Source organism: Chlamydotis macqueenii, chromosome 11 (assembly GCF_036417535.1).
Source record: "Chlamydotis macqueenii isolate bChlMac1 chromosome 11, bChlMac1.mat, whole genome shotgun sequence".
In the NCBI taxonomy this organism is placed as follows: Eukaryota; Metazoa; Chordata; class Aves; order Otidiformes; family Otididae; genus Chlamydotis; species Chlamydotis macqueenii.
In genome coordinates this window covers 20,391,296-20,413,610 of record NC_141566.1, presented here as the reverse complement: position 1 = coordinate 20,413,610, position 22,315 = coordinate 20,391,296, and the positions used below count along the sequence as shown (strand labels likewise).

The following is a 22,315-nucleotide window of genomic DNA, read 5'->3' as shown; positions in this document are numbered from 1 at the left end:
AGAAATGCTTCATGTCAAATCACAGTACAATGTGTATCTCGGTACTTCCACAGATCCCTGCTCTGTGTGGTCTGTACTCCTGCCCTGCCTGACTCCCTCCCCTGAGCTGGCAGTTGCCTCCTGTTACCCGAACTGATGGCGCCCTTCGGATGGGGTGAAGTGCTCTAAGGCAGGTCCTGCGCGCTCCTTTTCAAAGCTGGTGAGTTCCTAAGTGGTGGTAGGAAGCAAGTGAGAGAGAGACACTACCGCCTCCTGTAAGCCTTGCAAATCTTTTGACTTAAATGTTGAACTGAGTGATAAAAGTTGGTGGTATTGTATTTTATTACTTGCCCTGAAAACTCTGAATGATGTCTCCCATCGTTACGAAGTTGCAGGAGCTCTGCTCTTTTAAAGGTGCTCCTTTGTAGACTTGATCGTCTTTCATGCGTACAGGCTTTCCTTAGTGAAGTTTGTGTACATTTGCCTTTTGCCACATCTTCAGTAAGGGCTTTGAGCTCTTTTGAGCCCTTCCTTGTCAAATTCTTACAAGTCTGTCCCTGCAGCAGCGCTAACAGGGTGTTACGTTTCTCAGCATTTGTGGTAGGATGCCATGCCAGCAAGAGGAAAGGTGACGCATGCTGTAAAGCTCGCTGCCTGGGAGCACGTCAGTGAGGAAGTTCAGAATGCTCTTGACCACATTTGGATTTCTCCTCTGCCTGCTCCTGCGGTGCTGTGTGTGATGTACAAACACATCTTGGTTCCTTGAGCAAGCAGCGAGTTTCACAAACGCGTGGGAGGGTTGCTCTAAAATGTCAGATTGGTTTACTGCATTTTTATTTGAATGACAGACTAAGAACTCCTAAAAGCCAGGAGCAGTTAAAAATTATATGTGTCTCGATCATCATGTGTGTGTTTGTTTTCTTCAGGTTTCAGATGCCCACAATTACAGGTTATGGAATTGAGAGAGAAAACAGGGAAGAATACCAGCAGAACGCTCTGGAGGTAGAGGTGAGTTACCCTGATGTAGTATCCAAAGTCTGTGTTGACCCTTCAGAGCGAGTGCTAGAAGTGTCAGTAACTTTTGAACCAGGCTTCTGGCTTTTATTTTACAGCTGAGGCAGAGAAACTGTTTCATATTGCATACTGAGGTGTGTGGAAAAGTCAGTAATAGAAACCTGAAGACAATTTTCTCCTGCTCTTCAGTGTATGAACAAGAAACTGTATGCTGTCCAGTCCGTTAAGGCGGTGTGGGTTTATTTATTAACTGTGTTAAAGACAGTCTTCTTAACAGGGCAGTAAAGATGTTGTTGTAAATATATAAAGTAAATGCTGCCTTTGATTTTTCTGATTTGTTCCTGAAAAAATGTAGATGTCTCACGTCTCACTGGACCTACTTGAAACTGAGGTGAAAAATTCTCTATAGTAGTATACTGCTTGTAATTAGGGTGATAACTAGGATTGACAGAGTTTTGGGTAAAGGAGAAAAATGTTTCTCTCTAAACTCCAGCAGAAATGTTAGGAACTTGGTTTCAGTTCAACAGAAAAGAGGCAATAGCTGAGACTACACTAAATAACATGTACTTTTATAATTAAAAAATCCTGAATTTGCTTTTTAAATAAATACGATTTGAAAACAAAACCAGCCCCAAATGGCCATTATGCTTCATCTCCTGGTCTAATTCAGCTTTTTGCCAAGTATCCATTGCTTTCTGTTACCTGTGAGTAAATGTGTTGTTATGGCCATCGGCTCTGCAGCATTTACAGCGTACGGCAGTCTAAAACTACTCCAGCAAGCCTTAGAGAAGCTGTGCTACACGAATACCGTACTGACGTCCAGGGCAGTTACTGCTTGCTGGTGCATGGGCTGCAGTCGTAACAGAGTTACGGCAACGCTGGTTCTGTTACTGGATGGAATGGTTTGTGAGGACACTGTACAGCCCTTGCAGTGGCTGAAGGGAGCGCACGCTAAGTACGGCCGTTAACAACTCGTTTTTCTGCTGCCCGTAGCTGCTTCCGAGCTGTGTGTGTATCCCTCCCACCAGTCAAGCCCGGCTGCGATCATGGCGAAGACCACAGTAAGTCTGCAGATTACTTAGCATTGCCTTCACGGGGGATGGCTGCACCACAGTTTGCACAGGTAACAGGATGACTGCATTAAACACATGTGCTGTTCTTCTTCCTCTTTTATTTATTTCTATTGTTTAGGTCACACTGTCATCTAATTCCTTTTTACCTTTGGTAACTGAAATTACTTCTTGGGATACAATACACTGACACTCTTCAGTGTCGTTAGTATCTTACCTCTTTGTGTGTCTGTATCTAACTGCCATACAGGAATGGAGGGGTTATTTTAGAATCTAATAATTATTGATTTCAGTGGGGCAAGGCACTCCTCATACATGAATACTTAATTTTTAGCTAATTAAAACCTCTTTCTATAAGCTAAGCTAAAGTGATTATCGTTTGATGGTGTAAACTCTTGGCTTCTGAAACTGCAGGCCAGTCTTGGGCTGGAGATAGCCAAAGAGTGTGCAGTGGAGGGGTTTTTACACTGGGCTCTTTCTCCCGGTTAGGAAAAGCATCGTCGTTGACATCCCAGCGTTAACTGAGTAGAGGACTGGCGGCAGCAGCAAGAAGAGGGACCTCACGCTATTGCTTTGCTGTAAGGATAAATTTAGAGGAACAAGTTGTCAAAGGCAGTGTCGCACCACCTAAACCAGCCCCCTCAGCCTGTCGCGCAGACACGGTATGTTTCCAGTACAGACACACGTGATTCAGAATGTTACACTTGGGTTTATTTCATGGTTACACATAGCCTGCAGCGTTCTTCCACCACTAAACATTGTCTATGCTATATATTCTTTGTGACTAGAAATACAGTGTGCAGAAATAAAGCAAAGCAAGAACCCCAAGATAAAGAGCCAGCACCTTCTGATTGCATAGTTTAAAATTTCCCCTATCAGTCTCTGCACTGTGTTGCTTAGACAACTACTTAATTATTAATACCAAGTAATCTTGAGAGAACTCTGGTCTTGCAAGGAGCAAAAACTGTAAATAAAATTTAGTTTATGAGCTATTTTCATACTAAATTTCTCTGTATAAAAATATACCAAGCTCTTGATGTTTTCCAGCACAGCAGATCAATACTTATGGCTGGTTTGGGGGCTTATAAAGGTTCAGCTGAAAAATACATCAACTCTTGAGGTCAGTAACATTCTTCAAAATTAGCATTTGCCCATCCATTGCACTACCAGGGAACTGGTATTTGCCAATTCAGTAGCTAAGGGTGAGGAGTTGTTGTGTATCTGGAGTAAGTAAAGCAATTTTCTTTTGTGTTTTAGCTTCCCACACGCAGGCAGAGGTAAGGTAAGCATTTTCAGGGAGGTATTTTTAAAGTTCCCCATGAAGGTTGTTTCTGGGGTTTGCTTCATCTCCAAGAGGCAGCAGTAGATAAAAGGGCAATCTGTGCATCTGTCTGGATTGAAACCAGCCGTCCAGTATGCGCGGGCCTGAAATCTGGAGCGTTCTCGCTTCTCGGCATCAGCGGATAGGACAGTATGGCTGACAGTACAAAGGAAAAGGTTTCAGATGTCTTCCTTCTGTCTCTCAGATTGCCTCAGGACTGGCTGAAGAACAGAAGTTAGTCATGTTGAGGAAAACGGAAGTCCACAAAAGCATGGTGTGCTGCTCTCTCCTGAGTGAAAGGTAAGCACACGAAAAAGTACAAATCGTGTTTGTACACAGATGTTAGCGGCCGGTTACGGACACAGGTCACCCAGTTCTTTGTGGCGAGGATGAGACGGTGTTTCCCATCATCTTTATGCTTCCATGTCCTTAATGTGTTCCCCAGCCTCTCTCGCTACTGGACTGGACATTTTTCTGATGCAAAATAGCAGAAAGTAAAGCAATTTTGGTCGCTGTGAACGCTTTGAGCGGCTCTGACGGCTTAGGGATTTCTTTCATTCCTGCAAGAAACAAGCAGCTTGTTAGAAGAAAATACAGAGTTATCTCTGTATATAAAACAAAGCTGTCTGCTCTACAAAGCATGCCTCTCTTAATTAGATATTTATTTTCTCTGACAGTGTGACTTTGAAATGCTGAGCGTGTCAGTGCTCACAGGGGCCAGTACGGGCAAGGGCAGTGGTAGCATGAAGCTGTAAATGGTTTTGTTCAGCAAGGGGCAGATGTCGGACCTGGCGTGCTTCGCTGCCTCCAGAAAACACAACAACAACAACAACAGCAGCTTTTTCTTGTGCTTGGGAAAACAACCGAGAACAGCAATTTAGCAGATACCTCCCTAGTCAGTGTTACAAAGTACCTACTCTGAAAGCATTCCCTAAGATAACGAGGTACAAAGAACATCTAAGTACTTTGATTTGATTATTTCAAAGGATTGAGCGTGGTAACTGATCGGTGCTTGACAGACAGCGTCCCGTGCAGGCTGCGTGCTTTCCCCGACAGGCCCTACGTGCAGAAAAAGCACTTTACTTGGAGTAAAGGTGGAACTGGCACTTCTCAAACTGGAGTTATCATCAAGTTTATCTTGCAGCAAAGGAATTTTGTTTCAGCTGAAACTTGCACTAGGGATTGATAGGGAACTTGGGAAACTTAAAAATACAAACAGTTCTCATTTATTTAGTGATACTGATCTCTTTAAAGGCAGAGTACACTCATCTTTTCCATTTTTTTTAATAACAAAGTATGACTAACTTTTCAAGTAATCTAGGAAGGAGGGGTTTTGGGCTTTATTTTTCTGATTTCTTTATTCCTGTTTAATTCCTTGACATTTCACTAGGTTGCAATGCAACTGGACAAGTTAGAGAGATCAGTAATAAAACTCTGCTGTTGGCCAGTGACCTCTTCCTTTTATTTTCCAAATCCTACTCCAGGTAACGTCCTTTTAGAACTCACCAAATGTTTTACCGTTCATCTACTCCGGCTGCTCACATAATTGTCTTGTTCTCGGTCACATCCCCCGCAAAGCCTCTCTCTGAACACCTCTGTATTTGTGCAGCTGTGAACTGGCCATGCTGATCTTTCTCAAGCCTTTACCTTGTATTCAGATTTGGCAGCATTACCTGGTGCCCCGTAGCACAGCTACCTTCTCCCATCCTATTTTCTATTTCTACTTTGAATGACTCGTTAAAAAGTCACCACTCCCCTGCATTTCCTGGGTTAGTCCGTGCCCAGTCTCAGAGTAAGTTTCGAGGCCGTGGTGCTGAACATGTTTTAGTACTAGTCTGGAGCCACTCACACTCGTGATTCAGAGGAACACTGCCCGCCCACGCCGCTCCTCCACCTGAGAGCACAACACGGAAGGAGCTCCTGCCTCCCGAACTGCCCTGTACAGTGCCGCCCCACGGACTGCCTCCTGCGCGAGGGCAGAGCCTGGTGTGAGAGCAACGCCACTTTTGTTCAAGGTAATTATGCGTCAGGGAAAACAACAGAAGGTTATTTGAGTTACGCTGCACCCAACAATTACTGCCTTCATGCAACAGACAGTGCATTCCTTTGCTTTTGGCTTTTTCCAGCCTAGTTAATTAACACCGTGGCCTTCTCTCAGATGTCAATACTTCCTTTGAAGTTAAATTGAATACTTAAGAATTCCAGAGGCAGCATAGTCAGTCTGTAGGTAAACTTACATGTTTCCAGATCTCTCCAGTCCTCTCAATCACAACAGTTTGTGATTTACTGACAGGGGACGTAACCTTGTAGTCATCAGACAGGAGACCCAGAATCGGGTACTGATTCCTGTACCTGTATCCGAAAGGGTTGCACACCTGTAAACTGCAATCTGCATACCTGTATCCAAATCTCTAACGCCGAGCCTTCCAGTTATTACTGACCCCCAGAGATTCCCCCCGTAACTAGAAAGGGAATACGGTTACTTAAACCTCACCAACAGGCTGCCCCCGCCCCGCCCCGCGCCTGCTGTTACAGTGCAGCTGTACTGACTCCCCCCAGCTCAACGAGTTCCCCTGTAGGCTGAACAGGCACTGTGAGGATGGATGTTTGCAGGAACAGCTTGGTTAACAGAGGCTGTGCAATGGAAAAGGGAAAGGATGTATTTTTAAGACAGGTGAAGTACATTACTTCTTAGTGATGACAGTTGTTACACCAGAGGACTGACTGCCTGATAATTTCTCATGCTTCAATCTGAAGAGGTCCTGAGAAAACCAGAAGTAAACATTCAAATGAAATAATGTTTGCTGAAGTACTAGGTCACTAAAGTCACAATAAAATACTTGCAGAAATTCCTCTCAAAGAGCAGTCTGAAAAATTCTGTCCTTCCAAATGACCGGCAGAGGAACAGCTTTCAGCTAAAAACAAATCCTAACCCTGACTCCTGAACCAGCAGAGCACAAGTAAGTTTCCACGTACACAGCAAGTGAAGGCTTAAATATAAAAATTCTTAAAAGATAAATAAGTTGTATTATTTTACCTCTTGCTGTTGTTTAATAAAAGCATCTTTCTCTTCCAACATCGATGTCAGTTCCTGCACCTTGATTTGCAAGTCACTGTTGCTGCCTTCTCTCCTTGATATATCTTGCTGGAACTGGCATAACTGGGACTATCAAACACAGGGTAAGGAACAGTTAGGCGCTCGGTGCTTCTTGCGGGTGACTTTTCAGCGTGTATCTAGGACTCCAGAGGTTGGTTTTAATTACATTATGAACAGTAAGACTGGAGTTAGTGTAATTGAAAATGCTATGGATGTACACGCATAGATGGACATGCGCAAAACCCGATGATTTTCAAGTAAGAATGTTGAACTGCACGGTAAATTCAGAAAGTGCCACTTGCTACTGGTGGAATTCAGTCAAATTTCATCGGTTTGTAACTCAGGGAAGCTAATACATCACTGAACAAGCTGAACTGGCTTCCTGGGGAGTAAAATACTACTGCAGTGCTTTAAATGAGAGACGTTTCCTATCTGCAGTTTTGACTGGGACTTTATTTTTCTGCTGGGTGTCTTTTGGATAGTTTCTTACTTTATCAGGATGCACAAAAGATCCCTTCAGCAGAGACTGCTAATGTGTTTAATCCCTGATTTCTACATCTAAGGAGTTGTATTTCTTTTACATCACAGTTTTATGTTCTACCACAAGGGTTTCTGAGCCATCATTACTGTCTATGTATAAAGACAGCTAAAAAAGTACATACGGTAAATCTTTCCTCTTAATTAAAAAAGCAGCCGTTTACCTGCAGTGGTACAAGGTGAGGAATGCGCACAGGCCAAGTTAATCAACTTACCCTAAGGCTGCGGATCTCCCGGTCTTTATCCTCTCTCAGGCTGTTGATCATCTCTACGTAACGGCTGGAGAGTTCATCTGTGGTGGTCTGCAGTGTTGGATTAGAGCAGGTCTACAGAAAATTAAATAGTTTATTTCAAAAAGAGAGTCCTTGTCATTAATTTTCATACATTATTGCATCTGTATCTGTGAATAACAGCTACTGAAGGAAGGACAGGTGAGCCTGGTACCTGCAGCCTGAGGCTCTGGACCTCTTGCTCCAGGGCACGCTTGCAGTACTCCAGTTCCTTCAGCTGGCAATCCTTTTCTCCCTCGCTGAGCCGCAGAGAGAGGAGCTGTTCTTCCAGAGAGCGGCACTTGGCAGTGCCATCTCTCAGTGCTTGCTGGAAAGCACAGAGGTGGAAAGAATGCACAGGAGGGAGGTAATGGGATGGACCCACAGACAGACACACACACAGACTGACAAAAAAAAAAAAATAGGTTTTTAGACTTACCTGCTGCTGACGATTATTCTCTCTCAGAGAAGTCAACATACTTTCATATTCTTTCACTTGAGAATCTTTAAAAGCCAAATCCTTCTTAAGTAAGACACTGTCACTTTCTAACTTCTGTAAGACAAAAGTGTTTATAGTCAGTTGCCGCGATGGTTCAGTAAACTTCCCACATTCAAAGTGCAACACACTGAGAAATCCGTAAGTGGTGTTTTAGAACTGAGAAAATACACAATTTTCTTCAAACTCTAGCTTTTTAACTGCATAGCTCAGAGTCGCCCAGCACTGTAATATCTGTGGCTTGGTGTGGTGTGGTGAACACTGGGGTCCTGGACACTGCTCTTTCAGTCTGTCCCAGAAATAATTATTTGTAATTATTAAACAGAAACCCCCAAGCTAAGCCCGCTTCACTGCGGACTCATTTTCTGTTAAAGATGACAGTTAAAACTCCCTCTCCCCACTCTAAGCTTTTCATTTTACAAGAGAATGCTGTGAAGTTCCCAGTGCTGCCGAGTACCTGGGCTGGTGCGGGAAACGGTTCTGCTTTCCTCACAGCAATGATCTCCTGTCTGTACCAGCAGCCGTGCAGCTCCAGCTGCCAAACGGGGCTGCCCGTGCCCCGGAGAACCGCTGGAGCTGCTAAAACCACCGGCTGACAGCAGCCTTCCCTTCCTTTCACCGTAACGGGCTTCCCACTGGCAGGTACAAACGACGGGGTGAGGCCCCGCGAACTGACCGGTCTGGCTTACCCCCAGGTCATCCTGCAAGTGGCAGAGCTCCTCGCGCAGATTTTTGAAAGTGGAAAGCACAAGTCTCAAAGATTTATCTGATGTCACTCGCATCTAGGAGGGAAAAAAATGAAAATGTATACTTCTGATTAATTAGTGTGCTTTGTTTGCAATATGCTTGACAACTGCTGCACAGCTGAGAATAACTTAGAACTACTGCACGTCATTCTTTGAAGTGCACAGTTTCTACAAAAAGGCCGCATTTTCATGCACTTTGTTCTGCAAATGGCATAGTATTTTAGTTTTTGCCTTGTAACCCAGGATAATATTTTCAAATTGAAGCAACAGTAAAGAAAAGAACTGCATTTGTACACCAGTAAAGAGAAAAACAAATGTGTTGTTATTATTACACAATCATCTGAGCACTGAGAGCTTTGTGACTTAGACTGATTCTTTTTAAAGAAAATAACCGCCCTACCTGAGAAGGCACAGAGGACTGAGTCATCAGCTTTGAGATCTGGCAAAGCATGCTTTCAGCCCAAGGGCAAGAGCATTTAAAATTATTTAAAATTTAAATAACAATTAAAAAGCCATACAGGCGACTCCTCCCTTTGACAGGATAAAGAGCCCAAAGATCGGAGGAGCCCGCTGGATGAAAAACAAAGGCCCACAGTGGCCTAACACCGTCCTCTTTTTTTTCTTTTAATGCATGTTCACAGCTGTGCATTGATTGACGATACACCACCAACGGCTGCGTTCCAGGATCCATTTCTAATACTTGAAAGAAAAACTGACTTTCAAAGAACACTCAAAATAATTCCTCAAATCTTTGACTCGTCTGGAAGGGCTGGACATTCTGTGCAGAAGATGTATTTTTTACTGCCTGAACAAAAGCGAAATGCTCCTGTTTCTCATCCTCTGATACTTTCCCTTTCATTTGCTGATTATTCAGATTGAAGAAAGCTATCAAGCTCTCAGCTGTCTTCAAAACACTTCATGAAGCAGCCTAGTGTTTTTCTAAAAAACACATTGCAGAGAGCATTACAGTGCTGGGAAGCAACAAAACGCACAGAACCCGTCATCAGAACCCGCACGCGTGTCCCATCGCCGTACAGCCGGACCCCGAGGCTGGTGACTGAAAAGGCACGTTGAGATGGTGAGGCAGCCAGGGAACAAGATGAGAAGAAACACAAAAGCCTTTCTCTAAATGGAACCAAAGCAGAAATGGTTCTGTTTGGTTACCGGACGTCACAAGCACGCCTCAGCACTTCGTGCTGTGTTAGAGCGTTTTAATCAGAACATCTGTAAAAGGTGAGAACTAAGGTGTAAGCGTTGCATGTACTTGGTAATTGACACACAATTCATTCAGTAAAGCACCTACTGTTTGCCTTTAGCTTTTAAAGTGTTAATGTCCAACACAAACAAATAAAAAGATGAAAGATCTGTGTTCTCCTACAACTGATCAAAAGCCAAGACGGTCAGAAGCCAAGGTGGTTTCCACTGAAACTGCGAGAAAGCACCAGTAAAACTCAGTTTAAAATACACAACTGCTCTGTGGAACCAACTGCCACAACGTGTCATGGGAGCCACCGGACAATTCTGTACCTTCACACTAGAAAAAATGGAATAAACAAAATACAGAGTGAAGTATTGATGTACAAAGGCCCTGGTATGTGCGAGAAAACAACTCCTGTTTTAAGTTACTATGGGCTTCCACACACCCCCCGACGCCACTCACATACCTGGAGGAGATAACGAATCTGCTGCTTTGTCGCCTCAGACAGTCCTTTGGGAATGAAATCTTCAATATCTTCAGTCTAAGGGAAGAAGGAGGGAAAGAGGAGACATCTTGATTAAGGATTTTGCCCAACAGATCATAACGCGGTTCCTTCATTAGTTACACAGCTCTGCTATGAAAAACATGTTTAGTACAAGGCAAATAAGAATGAAAATAGATCAAAGTGTATCCAGAAAATTTCCAAAGTCTTATCTGTGTGTGGCATATAAAAACTGAGATGAAGGAATATATTCAAATCATTGAGCTTAACATTTATTTTAAAAGCAATATTCAAAATAATCCTCTCTCGAGAAATAAGAGCTCACACTAAACCAACTGCCAGCAGTTTGTGTTTCTGAACAAAGAGCAGACTGTCAGTAAACAAAAGATGACCAGTTTGGCACAGCAGATACTGCCCGTGACTGGCGCACTGCTGCATGTAATCTAATCCTAGAGAAATATTTCTGCCATACGCACCATGCCTTTAGAACAGAGAGGTGCTGATGGTTCTGGCACGGCTGCGGCTCACAGAAGCGAGCTTTCTGTAGCTGCAGGAAGCCTGTGCCCTCAGCCTGCGCTCCGCTCAGTTCTGTGAGAGGCCGCACTCCTCGCTTCTGGCAGCACGTGCTGCTGAACAGCAGCTTTACTGGCAAAGGAGTGAAAGATCCTTCACAAAGAATTCACAGTGAAAACACATGTACCTGTGTGAGTTTGTTTTACAGTGAAACCATTACTGACACAACAGGAGAGACTTTAAAAATTTGACTCTCATACTGAAATAATGCAAATGATTAAAGTTTCAGTATTACCACATTTGCAAATACAGGCCTAGCAGCAGGTTTCAGGCTCTGAATGTTATTAAGCAGCAATCATTAACTAACAGAGACCAGCATCCTTCATTTAAACTGGCTTGGCTTAATTTCCTTGAATGTCCACACCACTGCTGTTAACCCTGCACGTAAGGGCACAGCTTGCTCAGAGCACGCCTGATGCTTACCTGAGATGTAAATTCAACATCATAGTTCCTGCAAAACACACAAAATTCAGGAGACCAATTAACAGAAAGCTTATCAAGAACCTTAAGATTCACGCCCAATTATAAAAATATTATCTTTAAAACACGGAGCAAGGAAGGTTCTTTGATCAGATTAAGAGCCGCTACCTTCCTGTCAAGGTGCTAGGCAACACGAGCTGTAAATACGGCTCCATGGAGAAATATCCCAGGAGACTGGAACACCAACAGCAGCCCAGTTAGCACAGGCTAACGATCTCCGACTCGGGGCAGTTACCACAATTGTGTTTGGTTGACCCAGTTCTTAATTGGCTGGGTAATGGTTTACCCAGCACTACGCTGCAATATATTGACATGCCTGAAGTGTTCACTTTGCAGCATCAGGTTTTTTGTGATGCTTAAGTTCCCTTTTCCCCAGCTATGGGACCACTTTTCTTGTTTCAGTGAGCTTGGAAAGCTCCAAATGAGACTGGGAGTGGCGGGGGAATAACATTGTGAAGACTCAGAGTGTGGCTGCTGTGACGCTGCATTTCTTTTCAAAGACAATCTGTAGGGCTCTGCAAAATACGCGCTTGTTATTCATTTGCACGTAGACACCGAGCTCTGTGCCTTATGGTGGCCATCTTTTAATCCGTGGTGTAACACAACACCATGGCAGAACAAAGGAAATGGCAATTTGGACATCTGGGTTGTTTCTTCAGGACATAACAGAACTGTATCATTAAATGTATGTCAGAGCACGCTGGAAGTATACTTGTTTGCTCTGCGTGCACACAGGCGAGGGATACGTAATCATTACTGCATATTAGTCTAAACAATTTGAAACGGCATCAAATTGAATAAATTTACTTGGGTGACAGCATTTTTACGTCCTCAGTTATTCAGCAAATTAATGGGTAAAATACTCAGTCAATTCCAGTTGTCGGGGGGGAAAAAAACAACTTGCAACAGTACTGTCCTCTGAACTGCGCAATGCCAGGATTTCTGCAATACAGAAACGCTACAACAGATGTAACGCCAGTACCTTCCTCCTATCTTTTCCACGTGCTGCAGTAAACAGCTGTACAAGTCGTTGGTCTTGCGGTTCAGTTCAGCCAGGAGCTCACCAAAGTAGCGGCAGTCCAGCTGGTCGTTGTTTTCCGGAGAGCAGTTCGCCTAGCAGAAGAGAGCAAGAAGATCATACTTGAGTTCTCTTCTTTGGGCTGAAAGCTGAACGTGAAAATGCCACAAGTATGATGGGTTTGGTTTTGTTTGCTCTTACTAATTTGCAACTTGTTTACACTGTTCTTTCCTTGGGACCGAGTCTCCCATGTATTCTGGTTTCCAGCAGGCTACAGAAATAACTTACTTCCTTTATAACAAGAAATACACACAGTATTCTCTTCCATGGCATAATGATGACATTGCTAATACAGAAAGTGTTGAGAAACACTTTGGGAAATCTCATTAATACACAGGCTTCCGTAGCTGTCGTGGATAAAACGTCTTTGGGCAGCGCCCAGATAAAACCAGAAGGGTGCAAGATTCCCCACTGCAAAAATGGTATTTGTGTTGCCACAGTTCAAATGGTTACTGTACGTGAACAATAAAAGAATTCCAGCAGCAGAAAAAACGGAGGGCACTGAAGCTGGTTTATGAGGCACAGCGAGCCTCCTGCAGCCCTCAGAGACTCCAGAACTTGCAACCTGCTGTAACGTGAAGGGCGAAGGAAGCTAGTTCTGTGCTCACGGTGGATCTACGTCAAACACTTCCACATCAAACTGAAATATGTTTTAAATCCTTATTGATCAGTGTAGATGGAAAGCAATCCTGAATGGATGTACATCCACTTTATAAAGTAACGTCTCTTTTCTCCAAAACCAGAGGCTTAAGCTTTGCATTACTCACTCTTTGTTCTACAAAGACTGACAGATTAAACCTGACTCGATCAATGGGTAACAGTTCCAGATAAAGGAGAGAAAGCCAAACCAGCAAGACTTAACACATTTAAAGGACAACAGCGTGATGCTCAGTCAGTACAATTAAGCGCAGGTCTATGCCAACAAGAAATGGAATACAACACCTAAAACAGCTTGGGTTTGGTTTTGTTTTGTTTTTTTTTAAAATTCCCCAGCACGTGACGAAGTCTTGGACAGTCCTAGACAATGTCTGCAATCACAGCATGCAAAGACACACAAACTGCTGGTTACTTGCAACGGCTGCATGGTGCTTAATTACCCTGGTATAGAGTTTGCACAAAAACTCTGGACACTGGGGATTAGCAATTTTTACGTATAGGTTTTGTACTCTGCATACAAAACAAAAATACACTGTGAATAGTAAAACCTTCAGCAAATGATTCTTACCGGCTCACAGGTCTGAACTGTTACCCTCCTCACTGTACTTCCTCCGCAGTCATCGCTCACAGAGACTGGAATTGTTTCACAGGGGCTGCTGGTCTGTGTCTGTTGGCACTGGTGAGTGACCTGGGACTGCTCCGAGTGCTGGCAGGGCTGCACAACGTGGCACTGATCGGCTTGCTGGGGAGCCTGACATTGGTGGGAAAACTGGTACTGCTTCTCCTGGAAACAAGAATGGATTTTTTAAGCTGCTGGACACATCTTAATGAGACAGAAACTTGGTATGAATGTATCACTGAATGCAACGTGATTCTGCATGGAAAGACAGATGACAGTTTTAGATAATAATCCTAATAAAATTGCTTTTTTTCCTAATTGAACTTTGAGTGTTTGCCTCACATTTTCATACTTCAAATCTCTAATTCATCAGCTTCTCAGATTTTCGTAGCTACCAATGAAAAGCACGGCAGAGACTCCTTTCCCTAGCTGTATGTTTCATTATGTTAAGCAACACACTGGGGCAGTGAGGACCTCTGTTATTTCATTTTAAACACGCGTGTCCTGATTCATTAAGTATTTTGAGATTTAAAAAGAGCTCCACTTCAACTGCTTACTGACTATTTGTTACTTCAAAAGAAAAAAAAATAGTATACTCAAAACATCTTCCTCTATACATGCTTCCAGCAATTCCCGATTCAGAGTGCACAGCACACGAGGGACACCTGTCTTGTTTCTGTTACCTGGGAACGCTGCTCTTTACAAAACCATCCACCAGGACAAGAAACTGGAAACGAGTTTGTGTTCCAGGCAAAACACTGAAAGTTACCGATTCCAGCAGACTTAACTGTTTGCCTAGATCATGGCTTTTACAAGTTTACTTCAAAAAAATACACATTTTGTATTCTGTGCAGAAGTACATAAATGCAAATCCTTCAGGTAATTTTGACTTCAAATTCACAATGCAGGCAGACGTACAAGGTTGAACCAACACCTGATTCTGCACCAAAATCAGAACACAGAGATCGCACGACATCCGCACCAGAGTGCCACAAGAGGAGCAGCGTGAGGACCCAGCACGGACGTTGTACGGGTCTGAAGAGGTTTTACGGCAGGTTTTGAACAGCCTGCACGCCCACGAGCTGCTGTAGCACCCTCGGTGCGATCTTTCAACAGATTTTAATTTCACCTGAAAGAAATCTAGTTTGCAAGGTCCAAGACCATGGTGCAGTGTAAACCAAAGAGCTATCTGTAGTAGGAGACTGGGAAATTTTCCTCAAAACTGCACTCCTGATTTGACATAAATCTAGATACACCCTGGGTAACAAACAACAGAAGTAGAAATATGGTTTCCAGGACTAGACTCCACACTTCATTATTCTACGGGAAGAAAGACGCTATTATTCATCATTAGGTCAAATTGTTTTGCTTTCCACTTTAATGTCCATACTTTAATTCAGCTATCTAAAATCCAAAATGGAATGAAAAGTTCAGTTAAAAACCAAACCAACAAAAAACCCAAACAGGTACGATTAATCACTCTGAAGTAGCTTTAATTTCATTTTTTTTTCTGTTGAAGATAACAGTATTTCAGAGCAATAAAAAAAATAAATATTTTTTATATTGACAAAACACCAACGCTAAGATGCAATTTCAGACAGCTTTACCAAATATATTTTTTCAGGAATGAGTAAAAAAATAAAAGAAAAATTAAAGCTAAAATTTGGCTTTTCATTTTGTGTAAAAATTTGTATTGCTTATTCTCTTGTGGAGCTACTGCAAGAAACCAGTTCTCAGTATTCAGACAAAGACTGGCACTGCTAGAGATACAGCCGCAGTTTTCATTGTTAGTCTGAATAATAAATTCTTAGTAAAAATAAAGCAAACATTCCAACTCCTGCTCTCCTTACATACAAAAATGGTTTCATTTACTTGGAGAATGTGTCCTATACCTCAATAAAGCAATTCTCAGGTTGGCAGTAGTTCCCAGCCAAAAAAAACCAAACCAACAACCCAGGAACATTGCTTTTCTGCTACCCCCCCAATTTTCTTTTGCAGCAGACAATATGAACAACCAACTTACTTGGTGCGGATTCAATAGCTCGTATTTTCTTATTGTCTTTTCATAGATGACATTATTTCCAGGACAGAAATTCCCCCCTCTAAGAAAGGGGGATAATGGCTCCTGTAAAACATTTTAATAAAAACATCCGTAAATGTTGTGAAACAGCAAATTCAGAATTAGTGTAATTTTGACTTTAAAAAAAGAGTAATTTGAAGACACACACACTTTGAGATCGTTCTTTAAGATCTGTACATTTCAGCGTGTGTCTATTTGTAAAAAAAGTGATTGTTCTTCCATCTAGACAACGTTTGAAATAGGCATAGGAGAGATCATTAGAAATCCCTCTCCGGCAGCGATGAGGCACATGAACAGAGACGTAACTGCTGCAAGGTGGGACGCCTAACCCGTGACTGTAGTCTTTCCAATCCCTAATAACTTCATCTCTCACAATCTGAGGTTTGGGCCAAGGGATTTAAAAATATTTTGCATCCCCTGACAGACACACAGCTGAGCACTTCACCGAAGCAGGGTAATTAAGGGAGGAAGAGTTACACAAGCAGAACTCCAGCACTGAACAGTTTTCCTACCTGGTCAGGATTCTCGATAATAATTCTTCGAATAGTGCCCTGCAAGGAAGAAAATAGGTAATGTTTCAGTGATTACGGCACTTCAATCTCTAAAACCTTTTGTGCTCGGAGCTCAGGCTTACATGGATTCCAAAATTCACCTGAATATGGTCACCAGCTAGAAACACACTGAGATCCGCAGGCTGAAATCACCTAGAAGCGTTTGAAAGCCAGGGCCTTTCCACCCCAGAGGAAATATATGCAGTACGCAACCTGGACTCGCAGTTCTAAGAGGCTGGGTTTCCTCAATCGCTTATTTGAAGGTCTGAGGAAACTCATCCCTATTTTCTTTAAGTGCCAACAGAACAGGAAACAAATCAAAACTGGACTAGGTCTTCAAGGGTCACCAGTCCCTGCTTCACAGATACGGTCTTTCACGTTACATGTTAAGTCAGCTGCGATAAATGGATGTACATCTAAAACACTTTGTTTCACCAAGGGAAGAAAATTTGTATTTTGCTTAAACGCAGAAATGAAAGGGGCAGAGGAACTGCCAGCAAACCACATCAGGTCACCACCCAGCGCACCAAGCAGCGGCAATTGTTTCAAAACCTGCTCACAGAACTCCATAACTGACACCCATGAAAAGAGACACCCACGAAAAGAGACACCCACATGGAACATTTGCACGTTCTTGAACAAAAAATGAAATAACACCTTTGAAAATTATGGAACTCTGTAAGCAGCAGTAGTTTAGTTCATTTTGAAATAGAATGTCTGAGAGATGTTCGTAACTGGGTAGGAGCAGCTCTAAAGTAGGTCAGATTGCCAGTTGTGAACTGTTGCGTAAGTTTAGGAAGCCTGAAGCGGTTTTCCAAATCTCCCAAGAGTGAATCATAACAGCATCACGAAAGAGAAATCAAAGCAGAAAAGAAACTGTTTTAGCGGCAATTGTAGTAATTAAGAAATCTCAAAATTTTAAGTGCTGCAGGAAAGTTAGAAAGCTGATTGCTCCTCCTCCCACACGCCGGGTACTCGAGGTAGGTCCGTCAAGGAAGAGAACCCACCGACACCAACAGAACTCTCTGCATCATTGTACCAAAAAGAGACAAAAGGAATTAAAAGACTCATTTTCAGTTTACTGAACATTGGGCCTCAACTAAATGATGTTGTCACAGGGCTGCGGAATACGTAACTCGCGCTGCCTAGTTTAGAGAGGGTAACGCGTAAAATCAATCTATCTGGCTACCCACGTGTTCCCGTGGGTTCTCTGTATTCAGAGGAACACATTCGCAACAGAGGAGAGTAAAGCATTTTAAGCTGAAATAGACTTTTATAATATTCAAAAGGACGCTCTAATCATATGTGGAATATCATACAGAACCCAAGAATGTTTTTGCTTGGGTAAAGTTATGCTTATTTTTAAGATACCCAAACTCTTTCATTTCCAAAGAACTTTGATGCAGACAGATTTCCCCCGCTCCTTTACAATCACAGATTTCCCTGCCCTTCCTCCCGTACCAGCCAAGCAGGCTGGACTCGCAGAGGCTGGGAGGGACCGAGAAGCCAGAAACCCCGCGACTCCGCGCCAGCCGGAACTACCCACACGCAGGTCCTTGCTCTGCACAAGGAGATGCCATCTCCCAGGCCTCTGGAGCTGCTCCCTCGGCAGCGTGAGCGTGCTATAGGAGGTACAGCGACGGAAGGTGACCTCGGGCTATTTCCATCTTTCCATTGTTCCCAAGGGGGACAGCTCAGACTACGCTCTGTAATCTACAACGCTCTGGAAACACAACATTTTGTAACTGGGAGAAGGAAGGGGAGGGTGGGATTGCAACAGGGAGAGCCCAGTGCCGTTGTGGATTTCAGTGGCACGACGGGGTTTGGGACTTCTGACAGCCTGAGCTGTCATTATGGGTCTGTGTGTATAGGGGTAATTTCAAAAAGTATATGCTAACACCTTCATGATGATCTTCGCTGTCTTTAAGATCTTGAAATAAGAGTTTAAATTTTTAAAATAAGTATTTGATAGATTTATCCAGTTACTGTGTGCAAATTTTATGAAAAAAACAATCAGTACACTAACTTGTATTTCAACAAGTTTCCCTTGGCTTCAGACAAACCAGCCATTAAGGTGAGAATGCCATCTGTATCAAAACCTTTTATCCATAACACATTGTTTTGTTAATTACGAGCGACCCAGTCATTTAATCAGAATTTATGAGTTCGATTTGGCAGCTGAAACACGGAAACGGCAGGCCGCGTTTGAGGGCTGTTTCAAACAATACTGACAAACCTTACGAGCTGGTTAATATTGAACCATTTCCACAACGGGAGGCGAGAGCCCTTAGCACTTCCCAGAACCGACCACAGCCACGAAAACACCTTACAAAGTTTCCCACACGGATAGACAGCTCCTACAAAGACGTGGAGGATTTTGCCCTCTGCACTAACAGCAGACATCCTGTGTGTGCTGTCTCATATGTTATTTTTTCATGACCACAGCGAATGGGTTCATACGTGTAAACCACACTGGAAGAGAATTTATTCTAAACAACATTCTTCATTTAGATCAAGTGGACGAAAACAAAGTTTGCCATGAACTACTCCAGACGAAGCCTGCCACAGCTGGGAGTAGCACTTGGCTGCTACAGCAAGGATAAAACAAGGTTAGATCAAAAAAGTAAAGAAAACTGAATGCTGAACCACAAAAAAAATACAATCACGTGTACTATAGGCACACGTCACTTTCAGATTTTCCCTCCCTCTAGCTTATTAAAAACGTACATAAACACAACGGAGCACATCAAACATCACTAAATAATAAGACAGCGTATCAACAATGATGTAGGCATTCATTATCATTAATCTACAAAAGCTCTGTAGAAGTAAATTAAACCCTGCTCAGAGATAGCCCTTTGCCTTATCAACAGCAAGAAGCTGGAACTACAGCTCTAGGCTGCCATTAACTGAAAATTACAGTGTTAAAACATCTATGCGAGCTAGGTATCGTTACGCCGTTCAGTTTCCGCAGCTGTATGCAATCTGCTCAAACGGCAACTGAATCAACTCTGTGGAAGCTTCCTACCCTGTTCCCAGTTCTTCTTTCTGACAACACCCATTCCGCACCAAGCATGCGACTTTGGTCTACACCCAGCCAACTTCCCTGTTTGTTACCGTTTTCCTCTTTAATAACTTCCTAATAGCCTTTATTAAGCACCTTCCCTCTCCATCATTAAAACTGCAACCCTCACAAAGCCTGATCTGAACTACACCCTCTTTTGTCTTTAAAGTCTAATCCAGCAAAACACTTCAGCAAGAAATTATTTTTCATCAGCACGACTTAATGGATTCAGTGACTAAAACAGATACTGAAAATTAAATACACTTTGTAGAGCAGAGACAGCATTTAGGTCCATAACGAAATTTTTCACTGACTTATCTGAGTAGAGGAAGCCTGGGACTGCAGTATTTATTCTAATGAATATTTAATTAATTGAACGCAATTCAGACTATCATCTAGCCTCGTTGAGCAGATCGCTTATCTGTGAGGGGAGAGACCAGTGTTTACACTCCTGCCCCACGTCTTGCAAAAGAGGGATTACCAGCTCTGATACAGCGGGAACGCATCTCTTATTCCCAAGTCACGCAAAACTCTTAGCGACGTGGTTCACTCTCCGGAATGTACAGAGCCCATCCTGCAGAGGAAGGCAGCCCTTAAACTGTGCAAATATGGCATTTCAAGGAGATCAGATTTTGGGCTGGTCTCAGTACCTATTATTTTTCATAGTTATTTTTATACCACAGGAAAGAAAATTAAGTAAGAGCTCAACTTGAAACAAATGAACATTTCCACAGTGAGAATACCAACCCTGCTTAGTATTAGCAGTCTGAAGTATAAAAGGAAAAAGGATTTAAGAATAAATTCTGATCTCTTCTTCTGTTTTGTAGTCAAAGCTATTCTTAAACCATTGGTTTCTAGCTTTAAGATTTAGCTAAGGTATCAGTCGCCTATGTGAAAATTCTATCAAATTCCATCAATTCCTTCAAGCCATTCCCTGAACACGCACGCAGCAGCAAACCTGCTGAACCGCATTGTGAAGGCTTTCAAAGCAAAGCCAAATGAACTCTTACTTCCCTACCTGCTTCGGTGCAGGCGTTCTTGGCGCCATCGACTCAAGCAGAACTATTGCGCACGCACACCTTTATATGATATTTACACGAGCAGCACCGAGTCAGCGGATGCGTGGTTTCGTGGGCACCCCGTCCGCGGGCACCGCAGCACCCACAGCCTGCGGAAGCGATGGCGCCCAGCTCCCGCGCCAGCTGGGTTTTTACTGTTCCACTCACAAAACGTGCAAAAATACTGCAACAGAATAAGGCATTTAGAAATTCAAGTTGAAAAAAAATATGCAAATTGGACTTGCCAAAGAGGAAACAAATACGGGATTGACCGATCCCTTCAAAGTGGAATGAAAAGGAGAAATATAAAGGGAAATTAAAGTTTCGACTGAAACGGGTTCCCGAGGTACGAAGCTCTGCTCAGCCGCCCGTTTCGGAGATCAGACTTTCCCCGCCCTTCTCCGCTCCGCACCACGAGTGCGGCCGGGACGGGCGGGCGAGGGCTGCGGGGGGGCGCCCACCCTGCCCCTCTCATAACCCAGCCGCCACTGAAAAATCAAATGAAGCCCCAGTGCGGTTTCGAGACCACCTACGCCGAGCGGCCCGGCCTGGCCAGACCCCTCGGGGCAGCGACGAGCGACCCAGGCCGGCCCTGCCCGCCCGCCCGCCCGCGCTCCGGGGCCGCCTCCGCCGCGCCGGAGGAACCGCGTTTTTTATCAAGATGGGTGTTTTGTGGAAGGGACGAGTGTTTTCAAAAGCCCTCAGGCGCACGGCTGGCTCCCTCCGCTCGATCCGTTCCAAAGGCAAACCCCGGGGCGCAGGCGGGGCGGGCGCTGAAGGGCTCTCCGCACCGCCCGGCCCCGCTCCCCCGGCGGCGAGAAACCCGTCCCGACCCGACCCGACCCTCACAGGAGACCCGCGGCCTCCCCGCCGTGCCCGGCGCTACGAGGGCGTCTGGCCCACGGGCCCGGCGCCGCCTTTGCACCCGAGGCGGCTTTTGGCTTCGACGCCGCCCCAGCCCGGGCGGGAACGGGGCACGGCGGCGGGAAGAGCCGAGGCCGGGCGGGGAGGTGCGGCCAGCGGCGGAGCAGCCCCGGCCCGGAAGAGGGAAACGGCGTCCCGGGAGGCCGTTACCTGTTGCGGCGAGTCGCAGCCGGACATGACCTGCTGGTAGCCGTGCGAGCACTCCAGCGGCGAGGCCGCCCGGGAGGAGCAGGACGTGCTCACCCGCCGGCAGCCGGGGCCGTAGGTCCGCACCCGGTCGTACGCCACGGAGCTTTCCTGCTGCTGGTGGGGCGCGGGCTCGAAGCACGGCAGGGGCCGCGGCGGCGGCGGGGGCTCCGGGCAGGGCGGCGGCTCCCGGCAGGGCGGGGGCCGTGGCGGCGGCGGGGGCTCCGGGCAGAGCGGCGGCTCCCGGCAAGGCACGGGCCGGGGCAGCGGCTCCGGGCAGGAGAGGGGCCGCCGGGCGGCGGGGAGGGTGCTGTAGTGCTGCTGGCGCCGGTAGTAGTGGTGCTGCTGCTGGTGCTGCTGCTGGAGGTGCGGGGGCAGCGTGAGGGGCTGCAGCTGCTGCTGGCCCCCGTACATCCCGCCCGCGCTCGGGGACCGCTGGCTCCGCGGGGGAGCGGGGCGGCGAGTGCAGAAGGCAGCCGGGGCAGGGCGGCGATTAGTACCCGCCGGGGAGCCGCGCCTAGGGCAGGACACACCTTCGGGTGGCTGGGCCCCGCCGCCTCCCCCGCGCCGGGCCGGCGGCCAGGCGGGAGCGGGCCCGCGGCTACCGGCGTGCAAAGCCGAGCCGCGGGGGCGCAAGATGGCGGCGGGGGGCGGCCCGGGACCCAGGGGGTCGGGGCAGGCGGCCCGGGCTCTCGCCTCACAGCGGATTCACCCTTCCCGCGCGGCTGCGGGTCCCGCCGCGGCGAAGGACGGCTCCTGGACACCGCCCTGGGCCCGCGGTACGGCACCGGAATGCAACCGCGCTAACGGAGAGAA

General features: G+C 45.3%; 1 protein-coding gene and 1 long non-coding RNA gene across 5 annotated transcripts; one reads left to right on the top strand and one right to left on the bottom strand.

The window, feature by feature from the left end:
• The first annotated feature begins 82 nt into the window (after nucleotides 1–82).
• Nucleotides 83–7,290, top strand: LOC147599413 (uncharacterized). 3 transcript variants are annotated; one of them, XR_015259666.1, is made up of 8 exons: nucleotides 83–199; nucleotides 906–987; nucleotides 1,092–1,274; nucleotides 1,987–2,725; nucleotides 3,590–3,684; nucleotides 4,775–5,399; nucleotides 6,473–6,564; nucleotides 7,175–7,290. It is a non-coding gene; the product is annotated as an uncharacterized LOC147599413 (long non-coding RNA). The 3 variants fall into 3 exon arrangements; XR_015259667.1 differs by having other exon boundaries at nucleotides 7,172–7,227; XR_015259665.1 differs by lacking the exons at nucleotides 1,092–1,274; nucleotides 7,175–7,290 and having other exon boundaries at nucleotides 6,473–6,561.
• On the bottom strand, nucleotides 2,753–22,083 carry POF1B (POF1B actin binding protein). Of its 2 annotated transcripts, XM_086756172.1 has the most exons (15): nucleotides 21,464–22,082; nucleotides 16,229–16,267; nucleotides 15,660–15,761; nucleotides 13,586–13,801; nucleotides 12,265–12,395; nucleotides 11,226–11,253; nucleotides 10,194–10,268; nucleotides 8,473–8,565; nucleotides 7,727–7,840; nucleotides 7,463–7,615; nucleotides 7,234–7,344; nucleotides 6,422–6,550; nucleotides 6,073–6,146; nucleotides 5,622–5,736; nucleotides 2,753–3,944 (listed from the first exon to the last, which is right to left on the bottom strand). In XM_086756172.1, the coding sequence occupies exons 1-15, from the start codon at nucleotides 21,911–21,913 to the stop codon at nucleotides 3,939–3,941; spliced, it is 1,836 nt and encodes a 611-aa protein (XP_086612298.1). In that variant the 5' UTR covers nucleotides 21,914–22,082; the 3' UTR covers nucleotides 2,753–3,938. The 2 variants fall into 2 exon arrangements, with proteins under 2 accessions (XP_086612298.1, XP_086612297.1); XM_086756171.1 differs by lacking the exon at nucleotides 2,753–3,944 and having other exon boundaries at nucleotides 5,393–5,736; nucleotides 21,464–22,083.
• Between the last annotated feature and the right edge of the window lie 232 nt (nucleotides 22,084–22,315).